Source organism: Strix aluco, chromosome 12 (assembly GCF_031877795.1).
Source record: "Strix aluco isolate bStrAlu1 chromosome 12, bStrAlu1.hap1, whole genome shotgun sequence".
Classification (NCBI taxonomy): domain Eukaryota; kingdom Metazoa; phylum Chordata; class Aves; order Strigiformes; family Strigidae; genus Strix; species Strix aluco.
Window position 1 is genome coordinate 25,314,226 of NC_133942.1, and position 12,659 is coordinate 25,326,884.

Consider the following 12,659-nt stretch of genomic DNA (forward strand, 5'->3'; position numbering starts at 1 on the left):
ATATGGAATGTACAATAGTGAATATAAATAAATACATATACACACAAACATACAAGACTTGACTCAAAATACTTTAAAATCAGTGAGTCTGTTTCAGTGGGGGCACAGTAAATAAATGTGATGTTTTTAATATAAATTTACAACCTTAAAATTTAATTCATTTTAAAACCTATTAAACATTTTAATTTAGCATCTCTAACAGGAGATATTTTACATCCTAACATATATGTTTCAGAAATCAAACATTCATCATAAGCATATATAATTTTGTCTCTCTAGCTACTGCCAATTTTTTGGACTTATGTGCAAGATAAATTCCGATAGTGTATTCACACCATGCTTTCTTAAGACACCACTCAAAAGATCTCATGGTGGATTCAGAGTTATTGCTGTTACTTTAGGCTTCACTCCACATTTTGTCTCTATTTTAAAAGTATGATGAAGCTTTTGAGGGAAGAAAAATTTCATTTAAGCACTTAATATGTTTCTCTTACTTTTACAGTAATAAGTGGTTGATAGCATCTAACTCTGATATTTTATTTATCCACATACTTACCTAGCTCCCCTGCCCACTATAGTATCTAACTGATTCACAAAACTTAATGAACTTACACTCACAAAACTCCCATGAAGCTGGGAATCATTCCTCAATTTATGTGGGAACAGAGACCTAAAGAGATTCACATGTCTTGCCCAACAGCAGATGAGAAGTTTGAACTTGAGTCAAACTCAAGTCTTCTAAATTTCAGTTCAGAAAACCAGCATGTCTTTATAAACTGCTCTTATGCTCGGGTTATGTTTAAAGTGACTCATTACAGTATATTACATTCGCTTCAGTTTTCTCCCTTTTATTGCTGTATAGTTACAAAGTAAAGGCTGTAACAAAACATGCATAACTTTCTCATCTGTTATTTACATAACAATATCAAGAATGAAAGCTACCTTTATGAAGTTATGCAGCATGTCCTATCAAATACAGTACATATATTTTATCTACATTTATGTACAGAATGACAATTTATGTGAATTGGTTTACCTGCATTTGTTCTATTAAAGAAATATAACAACTTGGTTTAGAAAGGTCAGTAATTTCTTCTGAAACAACACTTTTAATTCTGTTCCTCATCTGTAGCTGTGGAAGAGCAGGGACCACTATATTCTCAGCGGTAAAATGGTTCTGTCTACTTAGCTAATTTCCCCACACAGTCTGTAGCTCAGTGGTGACATATGTCCAATGTTTCCCCAGGCTTAAAAGAAAAGGAACTCACACTCTGCCAAAGAACAGCCAAGACCATAGAGGAGATGAAATATAAGATAAAATAGTAACGCTGCAGTGGAATGAACCCATATGGGACCTTGATTTTTTAAAGTGGCACATTACAGACATAAACCTGAGTTGGAGGGATCAAATCTGAATCAGCAGCAAGAGCAAAGCTCTCCAAAATTCAGCAGGGTTCAGATCTCCTGCCTGGGCTGGCTCTCATCCTTCGGTGAGATGAAAATGTAATAGGAAACTCTAGCAAGAACATGTATTTTCAGCTCCACAATTTGACTAATGTTGGTAGAGCACTTTCAAGATGAGTCATACTGCATACCATGTGTTTCTCTTGAAGAGGATTCAATCCACTTTTATACTGACCTTTATCACATCCAGGAATTCACAAATACTCTCTATTATTCTGTGCATACCCTTTGTGTATATATCTGTAATAGCAAATTAAATGTGCCTAGGACTGTTTTCTGGCAGTAAAGCCAACTGCCAGAGGAAGACCTGAAAGAAAGGTGGAGTGAAAAACCATTTTACCCTCCAGAATAGCATGGACATGTTCAAACACTTCCTAGTAGGCATGGTAAACAGGAGTGTATTAGTTGTTGTAGATCAAGAACATGGAGATTGTTCCATCATTTTATCAATGAGTTCCCATACCTGATAATGTTCCCTTACTCTAATTTACCAGTACAGATACAGCATCTGTTTCTACAGTCACGGTGAGGGCCCAGGCATACCTGCTCATATACTTATATATAGTACTAAGACCATGAAAAATAACAGAAATACTTCAGATTTCTGTTTCTATTTCAGGAAAAACAGATTAGCACTGAATTTCACAGAGTTGGGCTCAAACAGACCAAGGCTGTCAGAGAAGCACAGTCATAGATTAGTTATGCCCATCTTTTTCCTACAAACTTTTAAGCATTCTGGTTTCATTATTACTTGCTTTCTAAGGCACGCAGGCACCCTTTTCCAGGCACCCAGACTTGCTAGTGTGATTTCATTAGCAGAACTTGATTCATTAGTAGTATTTCAACTGATAGTCGTTGCTGGTAAAAGGTGAGATAAGCAGAGTCAAACCTAGGCACTGTCAGTATATTTGCAGCTGCTCTTCTCACCATGGGCACAGTGTTCTGAGAAGAACAGAAAGAGAACAGGAGTGTGTTTGCTGGGAAGGAAGTGTATGAGAACAGAGGAGGATGAAGTATCCGCTGGTTTTTGCTCCAGATGCCAAACCAAAGCTTTAACCACTGGCTGTCACTGAGGATCCTATGATAGCTTTTACAAGAACAGTTCAATGCATTTCACTTAGTTGTCACTTTTTTTTCAAAAACACTGTTGTGCAATGGCATTGGTGTGGAATAGAAGCTGAATTTCACCACAGAGATAGCTACATTTCAGTGGTGGGTGAAGTGATCCCAGCAGACTTTGTAAAGCACTTTGGGATTCTTACAGATGAGAGGTGCTATATAAATGTCGGGTATTGTTATACAGCACTTAGGAGAAATGTTTCCATTTAGTCCTCTGGATTTACTGTTGAACATTTAGAGATAATCGTCATTGCTGATAATAACAGTAAGAACAGCATCTTGAATGCTGCAGACTGTGTAGATTGTTCTGTATTCTGCTTGTCTGTAACAGGAGGTCGCATACTGATAAGAAGGAGGAATTTTTTGACAATGCAATTATGGAGAACTAGTTATTTTTCATATTATATGGTCAAAGTGCAACTGTCAGAGTTATTTACATGGCTGCATCATTTACAGCCCAGGATTATTGAAAGATTCAGCAAAAAGGTAAGCTGCTTTCATGATGTTATTCAAAACAGCACAGTACAACAGCTTCCTGTAGTAGGGCCATTTGTTTTACTGTATTACCTCTCTATATTTGTCTAAGATCTACTCATTCATTTTATTAATAGATTTTATTCAAATGCATGACAGATGTTTCTAACAATGCTTACCCAAGCACTAGTTAGAATTTGTTAGAGAGATTCCACTGGTTATCCTAACATAAGTGCCTTTGGATTTTGGTGTTTTGTTTGGGGTTCGGGGAGGGGGGGCACTTTTTTTTAGCATAACAGAGTTCCAAATGTAGTCCTGTATTGATTTTAATAGGAGTGTAAAAGGCAGACTATTTTTGCCAGGCAGATGAATAATTTCAGCTATGCTCTAACAAATCAGATGGTCTTTATAATACTGGAAACCAATCCTGCCCCAGCAATTCTCTCAACTGAGTATACAGAATATAAAGACCCTCACATTCCCTCTTCTTCTTCTGCTTCCCAAGTCTCTCCTCTCAGATTTATGCCTTCCAATCGGGGTATCTCATTAACCTGCAGGCTCTATCCCTGCCTCATTATCTTCTCCTGAACATCTGAGAGAGGCAGAAGCCAGGCTGTATTAACCCACTGATTGCTGCTGACCAAGTGATGCCCCTGAGCCCTTCTTGAAGCAGCTTTGGCTGAATAAAAGCTGCTGGAGGATGCAGTCTGGGACTGAATACTGGGTAAGAAAATGGGAGCAATCTACCGTGGGGATTCATTTTGCCAAAACCTTGGCAAAACCTTTGTGTGCAAGGGAGCTGAATCTATCCCTAGGGAAGCCGTGCATGCTTCCCTCTTATTCCCAGTGTCTTTTAGTACAGAAGTTGTAAAAGCATTAAAATGTACAGAAGTACCTCCTCCCCTCTGCTAGCCAGCAAGGGCACTCTCCTGGCTAATCCAGAAAGATTACCCCCAGGAAAAGGGGCTAAATGCTTAAGAAAACATAATGTTGCTGAAATTCATTTTACAGTTCCTCCCCCCCTTTCAAAAATGCCACATGTGAGCTCAGTGCAGTGGGCACTGTACCCAACACCTGCAGGATTGTATCCTATACAAATTCCCAGAAATCCCCCGTCTTCCTAGAGTATTGATGCTTACATCTACTTTCAGCAGCTCTGTTCAGAATTACCATAAAAGATCAGAGTGCAGCTTGGAGGTCAGTGTGATCATAATTTGGCCATGCTGGTATATTTACTCTTGCTAATAGAGTTTACTTCTTTTATTTTTCCTTATTGCTGCTTTTACCTTGTTCTCTCCCTGTGGAAGTTTAAGTACTACCTATCATGGGAGGAAGAAAAACCTCAAAATTCTGGGAAGAGTGTGATAGATTTGTCCCACACACGCAGAAGAAAAGAAACAGCCAAATAGCAGAAACACAGACAAGCATCTATAGATTTAGGCATTGTTAAAATGTGGAGTAACACAGGGTACTACTACTCATTTCATGGGCTAAGCAAAAAGTTAACACCAATAATATCTGCTTAAAGGACTTAAATAACAGAGAAGGCAATTTTAAATAAAAAATCCAGAATGAAACCAGTGAAGTACTTATGCAGTTAGTCAGAGATGTGGCTTAAGACATGAGGAAAGATATTTCTGAAATCTCCTACAAAAAAAAAAAATTAAAGCTAAAGGTTTATCCCAACAGTATCATAAATTCTCCTCATGCTCAGGGTTAGCACAGCAGAAACCAGAAGCATGAAATGTCTTTCAAATATCAACTCTTCTCAAGTGACATAATATTCTTAAGTATTTAGTTGAATAAACATGTAAACATAACATGTTCATCATATGATAGATGGTGGATCCACCTAACTCTTCCCAGAGATGTCTTTATGGAAACCACTGAAGAACCTCTGTAATTTAATCACTAGCCACTACAACTGGCTGACTGCCTGTTAATTGCTCAGACAATAGCCAAATTGTCAGACCAAAAGACCACCCAGTGATTCATTGGGCTGTCACTCCATATAACTAAAGCAACAAATATAAGAAACAGTGCCTGGAATGAGTCTTCACTTGTGATGTCTTCTCAACGTTTTTCTCAGTATCCTATCCACTAAAATTGTTCATCAACTTCTTTTAAAGCTTGAAATCTTATTGCTGCAAATCTGAAGTTCCTAAGGAGCAGCTATACTCTAGGGTGACTGCAAAAATATCTCTAAGGAAAGCCATGTTTGGTAGGTCTCAGAGTTTCTGTATCATATTGCTCAGGTAGTTTTGTTGATTTAGCATAACAAGTTCGGGCAGGGATAACGAAAATCTACCAAGCTTTTTGTTATGTAATTTTGGTTGTGTATTTTACTTACAAAATGCCGTGACCACCTACACAGTCCTTACTAAATCCTTACAAAACCTCTCCATGGTAGGGCCTTGCAAGTATTTCCATTCCACGGGCAAAATGCTAATACACAGAAAATTATTTTTTCAAGAGCTTTTAAAACATGTATTCTTTATAGGTCATGAACAATCAGCACTAATATGAACTCTGGTTGCAAAGCATGGAACTCTCCCATAACTACATTGAGTGTACTACCAGTGTAATAGAGGAAAGGTGAAAAGATATTCTTATTACTTAAGCAGTGGCATCATTTTGAAAATATCAGCAAAACCCCATGTGGATTTGGGAGACCTTGAAGCAGCTTTCTAACAAATATCTGCTCACTGGAATGGAATCTAAGATTGATTTAACGGATGCTATGAAGTGGAGAGTAAAAACCAACAAATCTCCAAAACATACCCTATAAGCAGCTAAAGTATATTTCCTTTAGGCATGTATTTGTCTGGAGGAAATTTAAGAAGGGAAGTGCTTTTCCCATTACTACTGTCCACTGTAGCAGCTGTAGCATCATCCTCAACGGTATACAGGAGAGACAAAAGCTGGCTATCCCAGTGTTTTGATAGGACATGTATTCTGTTGCTGCTCTTTTCTAACCATCATTAATTCTACTTTTACTGTTGTCACAAATTTTATCAGCCACAAGTTCATACTTTCCCTCTGCTAGTCCTTTACCTGAAGCACTAGTTAAGTGGGAGGAATGTTATCACTCCAGGACATGTATCACAACATCTTTAAGGGCTTTTTGGTCATAGGGCCGTTAGGCATTAGGAGCCTTTTTGGTCACAGATCATCCATTGAGTGCACCTTGAAGCTGTAATGGACCCTCCAGTGTGGAATTCTGTCCTCTGAAGATTGTCTGCCTGACTACAATTGGCTGGATGATATACTGGGCCAAGGGTTTCTACTTCCTACCACATAACAAGGGTATCAGAGGGATATTGGTTCCTGCTTCTCTCTCAGGCCAGAACAGACCTGTCCAAATCTGCAGCTGTGGCAGCTGGATGAGGATGGTTAAGTGCCGCAGTCTGCCCACTTCCCCAGTTACCTTAGCTGATTCCATGTTCAGTGTGGATTAAATCTCCACCAAATGCATCCCCAGACAGGATCCTATGGAATGAGAAATGCTGTCAATTGGATATTTAATCTCCCTGTTAGTTCAGCTGCTACTGGTTAAGAAGCACTGAGGGAGTTAATGCTGATCCACTTTGTATGACAGCTTACTAAAAGTACCATTTGCCTCCAGCATTTAAATAGTATTTCCTAGTTCAAGGAACTACCATCATTACGCTTTTTTGTGCTAGTTTTTTTTCTCTGTGCACAGTCACGTGTGTCACACCTGCTTTTATATCCCAGGGCCTGGAGATGATCCCACAAAGCCTCCCTGAGGTTTCATCTGATGCTGCAGAGACTGAGGCTGCCAGACAGTTTTGATTCTGGGTCTCAGTCTTGTTGCTTCTCTTTCAAAACCTCTCTCTCCTTCTTAGCCAAAGTAAATGTCAGAGTGCAGACAATTCCATGCTATGCCAAGCTAAAGATATTTAGACCTTCAAAATGTGTTGTTTTTTTGTTTTTTTTTTTTTTTCCAGTATGATTCATGATATTTTTTATAAAGCACTATGATTAGTAGAGCCCACAGCACAAAATCCTACACTGTGTATCCCATACCTTTCTCTGTCCTTCCTCGTTGTATCATTGACAAGGATGCCCACAGTCTACAGCTTTCCTGCCCAAGCACCTGCTAGCTGCTTCTCATTTTGCAAGGAAATAAATGTGGGAACTATCCTAGTAAATGTTAACATTTTTTAACTTTCAGAAACACTGTGTGTATCCTGAAATCTAGCACAGTAGAAAAAGTATTAGCAATGTAATTTACAGAAAGAAAATACATCGTAATGTACAAAAAACAAATAGTGGCATCTATGTTCATACAGACAGATACGACATGTCACCTTTTAAACACTGATATTATGAAGTTACAGGCTTCTTTAAAGGTATATATAGCTATGCTGATATCCATCTTTAAAGTAATCATGCTTTCAGTTCATTCTCAACAATAATGTTCTTAAACATGGTGTTTCAGAATAAACTTAAGCTGGAGTGAATTTCAAGGCTTGAGTGCTGCTGCCATCTACATGGCAGGAAGACTATAAACCAAAACAAACAACAAAAATATGTATGTTGCATTTATGGGCACAGCTGTAAGTCTGTTTGCCAGTGTGATTATAGAAAATAAAGTTCTGAAACTGAACAGAATCTTCTATTACCCTGAGTTTCTTTGTGGAAAATTCATAATGATTTAGAGTACTACTGCCTCAGGTCCTTATTATCAGGAAGTTTACACATTATTTAGATACAATTTGAGAATAAGTAAGGAAAATATTATTATTTTACTAGTGTTGGATATTGTTAATATTTTTCTGCTGAGTATTAAGTTTTCAAACGCTAAACCCCCATCCCCCGAGAAATATCTCCCAGTTGCTGTAAAAACAGAGGGAGTAATGCACTTAATGAAATGACATATGCTACTTCGGTGATGCTATTTTTCACAGCTATCTTATTGAGAGTATTTCCAGAGGAAGAAAACCAGCTTTTATCCCTATGTTTGCAAGACACAATGTAAATTCAGGCTGCACAACTCTGCTTTCTCAAGCTAAAGTTTCTAGAAAAATATGAAAGAAAAAGATAAGTGCAACTAAATTTGTACTGTGTAAGAATTTCATCAAATGCGCAGTCGACTCTAAAAACCCCTCTGCAGATGTTTGTTAAGTTTCATAACGCTTAACATTGTTTAGCAACTTGCACTGCTTCACCCTGACAGCTATATTTGTACTTACCCATCACACCATATCCAGGACACAGATTCATCAGCAGACAGGGAAGGTAGTCTTTACGCGATGTGCTTCTGTCCTGCAGCACAGCTCTCGGACACACTTTAGACTTTCCAGCAGGTGTCATTCAAGAAACAAGCTTCCCGTGGTCCCCCATAAAAAAATCCTGGGTTATTATCTGAATTTTATGTTGCATCCAAGTTCAGCATTATTTCTTCAAAAATAAGACTGATGAATTTTCACTTTGGGGATCTATGAATTCAAATTATAACCCAACTCGAACTCTAGTAATAATTCTAAGAGCTTTGCCTAGCAGTTCAGACTGCATACCCTATGAGGAAGGAAAAAGGAGAAGACCAGCCCTTGAAATACCTCTGCATCCTCTTCTCATGCAAGAAGAATGGCCTGCAAAATTCAGCACAAATACCCATTGCGAGAAGCAGAACTTTGTCTTCACAGATCCCCCATCAGGAATGTGCATGCAATGCTATTCAGCGCTGGCACAATGACTTTGAGATTTGTTCTGGAGCTCACTGCCCTAGTCTGCCTTCAGAGAACATGCTTTTTCAAAAGGAGTAAAAACCTGGAGAGAGGTAATGCTGCTTATTGCACCTGTCCCATTCCTTTCTGAATTTTCAACACTCCGTCAGACTTGCAAAATCATTTCCCCTGCTAGATTTCTGGTGTTGTCTGGAGCTCGTAGCCCTGTTACATAGTGGTTTTGTTGAAGTGTCTCTTTTTTCAAAGAAACACTGAATCTCATCTATATATTTCAAGTTCCATGACAATTTGCTTTCAGAACTTCTTTCACGGGACTGTGGAAGAGCTTTGCTCAACAAAATGCAACCCAAAAATGGAAACAGTTGATTTCAATGATCAAATTTATAATACGTAAATAACACAAGAGATTTCAAAATATAATGCTTGGATTTGGAGCCATAAATGAACAGTTCAAAGTTTAGGGATGTTTCCAGGCAGGAAACTAGGTCAGTGACCATTCAGCAAGTATGAATCATTTGGAAAACTCAAAATCCCTCAGATCAAAGAGACATCAGTGAGTTTTGGCTTGGGCTTATACTAAAGGACCAGTAACCTCCTTTTTAATTTTTTTTTAACAACATAATGAATTATGCACATAATGTAAAAAAATGCCTACAGGATTTCAAGGCTGAAAATCTATTTTCAAGAGCGAGCCCTGCATATAGAACCCTACACCTCAAATTTCATGCTGCGATAATGCTGATGTATGAGTGGGTTGTCCCACACTTACATGGCATCTCTGCCTTCGTCCTAGCCTGGCTTGCTTGTTCCACCTCTGCTCTTTGCACTGAGGTCAGTGTTTGTCTTCACACGGCCTGGCTACACAAGCCCCAGTGCAAACATAAGTGAGGGGACACAGAAGCATATGGCTGGACTGGGGAGAAACTGCACTGACTGTGAAACCACAACTTGAGCCATACGGTTTATTGGACCCTGTGATTTCTGGTCGAAAAAAAAAAAGACCTCACAGTTTAGGTATTCATGATTTTTTTTTGCCTCATATCTAAAATGTAGACAACAACTCTAAAATATTAGCATATTACTCCTTTTGGCAGAATTCCTTCAGCGTAACACCAGAAAAATGCATTCTTAATTACCTTGCAACTTCGTTGTAAAATCAATCTCCATAAGCATGAATACAGTGGTACATCAGACTGCATTAGTATAGGAATGTTTCTTCAGTTATGGCTTACAAGCAATCATTGGAGGAGGTTAATATGTGTTTTTGTATATAGCTCTAAGATTGCCACTTTGATGCAAAAAGGTCACTCTAAGCCAGAGTTTCTCTTGAGCATGTACTGTAAAGTTGGTTGTTTGAAAGACATCCAGACCATATGGGAAATATATTTGCTTTACTGGGAAATAAATGTAACTAGTAAAAAAGTTCCTGCCTTACCTTACCAATACTGTAATTATAATTAGCACAAAGCACGCATAAGCATGTGCCAAACACCAATCATCGCTGCACAAACCATTCAGAGGGCTGTCTGTATTGGCAGTCTGCTGATGTGCTCTGCTTTGCAGGATTAAAGACGAGCAATCAGATATTGTGTTGCGCAAATGTAATTGCTACTACAGCAATACTGGGTGTTACGGACAATGCCAATTTCTTGAGTTATGAGACCTCTTTGAACACATCAGTTTTTAAAATATCTAGTAGAAATAGTTTTAAGGAGAGTTGTTACCCGGGCACGAAGAACAGCGCTGGCCCAAGTGAGCAGATGCTGATGCGTAGCGGTAACGTTTGTTGTGAAGGGAAACGGATGTTTCCATGCCAGTGGAAGACTACTGCAGCCAGCTAGAGGTGACTGTTGACAAGGATGCGTGGCAAAGGAGATAGCAAAGTCCATCCCTTATTTGCCATTTGTTTTGCTATCTGCAAACCATTTGTTTTGCTTTGCTGTGGTGTTACTAAGTGCCTGTAGGTGTATTTGCAATTTTATTTTTAGCTTCTTGATGTTTGCAGCTCTGATTTAACCATAAAACCATATAAACCAGCTGAAGACATGTTCTGCTCTCTGTTCTGTTGTACAACTATAAATAAGTCCACAAAATTGTTCCAGAAATCCAGCATAGTAAGTGAAAGAACGAAGCCTTAACACTCAACATCCAGATTGTTTAGTCACCGTAATTCAAATACAAGTTTATATAAACAAGAGATATGTTTTACACAGGAAAATACCTTCTAAGAATAAGGAAAGTTGTTTCTGAAAAATACCGATTATGTAAAAACCAGTAACTTTTCTGTTAAAATATGTATTTTGTCTGCATGGTATTTACAATTACAGAAAAATAATATTAAATATCTTTATCTTCTATGGATTGTAGCCTATTTTAATGACATATTCTTTAACTGAATAAAACCTGAAATACTACATCTCAGAAGGCCCTTCCACTCACTGTTTCTGAAGACCTCTCTGCCGTACACTACACTTCAGAGATACAGACTCATGGGATATAAAAAAGCAGAACAAAGAAGGCTTCATCTCTGTTTCACGTTTAACCAAATTCAAGCCATAGTATGGCAACAGAACCCTGGTTTTGTTACTCCTGCAGCCATGACATGTCCCCACAAGTAAGAAAGATTTATTGCCAAAGAATCTTTCCACGCTGAAGAAATCTTCACTCTCCTAGTTAAGGCAGCTTACAGCTGACATGACAATTAGGAAGGATAACATCACAGTATGATTTCCACCATAACATACAGGTCCAGAAAAGCATATCCCCAAGTCCCTTTGACTTCATTAGCAGTCCCACTGTTGGTAATACAGAAAGTGAGTTTACAGCTCTGAGTGGGCATTATTTGTCACACCAGCATAAATCCCCCAGAACGTTAAGTGATAAATGAGTCTAATAAGCTGCAAATATTCTCCAAACATAATGATTTTTTTTAGAAAAAAACCAACAAAAATGTATAGCTGCTTTTCCCAGTGAGCACAAATAGAAATTCAATGAAGTATATCATTTCAGAAGAGGACTCCAATGGGTTTCTCCAACTTATATTGGTAGTACATTTCAACAGAGGATGGTGATGGCAGTATTTATAGAAAAGGAAAATTTACATGCTAGACATGACCAGATTTATAACCAATTTCCCATGCTTCCTGTACACAGAACATTCTTTGTATTCTAGTTGTTTCTAAATATTCCATGTTTAATTCAAAATGTTCATTTTTCCTTTAAATGCAAGCAAATTTTCTAATAATTTCAAACGCATTTGCTTTTGCTCAGTGTTAAAATGTAATTGGTACTAAAAGTCAAAATCAAGGAGAGAGAAAAATCTAAATTTTATGTATGTAAAAGAATATGAAAATTGATGCAAATGTTTTATGGTCAAAGTTGTAAGATTTGGGATCAGTACATAAACTAGTGAAAAACATCTAAAAATAAAGATTTGATATTTTCTACGTTAGCACTATCTAAATTTAATTGAATAAATGTAAATCTACTAGGGATGGAAGTGTGAATTGAAGTCAATAAATCAACAAAAAGAAGCTGATCTTATGGAACGTATTTCCTCTGAAAATGAATTGTTAATGGTATACAATAATAAATACAACAAGCCGTTTCATGTCCACACCACATACGTCTTATTTCTTGGCTGTTCTGGTGCATCTTCTAATTCTTTCGGCTAAGCAGGATTTTCTAACACACCTTACAGGAGCACACCTTAGATATCCAGGGATGTGGCTTCATGTCATCTGGAAAAGGAATGTATTCATCTGGCTTAATGATTTTACAGTTTTAGGTATCAGGCACGATCTCGTTTTTAAAAAATCAGCTATTTTACAATCTTTCTATAAAGTAAAAATCTCTATAATTTTTGTAAAGGAATGAAAACTTTCAGCACCA

General features: G+C 37.8%; 1 protein-coding gene across 3 annotated transcripts in view; it reads right to left on the minus strand.

The window, feature by feature from the left end:
• WDR72 (WD repeat domain 72) overlaps positions 1-12,659 on the minus strand; it is a 395,476-nt gene that overhangs the window by 259,196 nt on the left and 123,621 nt on the right. The window contains exon 20 of one of the 3 annotated variants that reach the window (XM_074837441.1): positions 10,910-12,508. The exons of the other annotated variants lie outside the window; for them this stretch is intronic. Within the exon in view, the coding sequence (XP_074693542.1) occupies positions 12,453-12,508 (56 nt within the window). The 3' untranslated portion in view covers positions 10,910-12,452. Of the gene's footprint in view, positions 1-10,909; positions 12,509-12,659 lie in introns of those variants that run through there. 3 annotated transcript variants of the gene reach the window in all.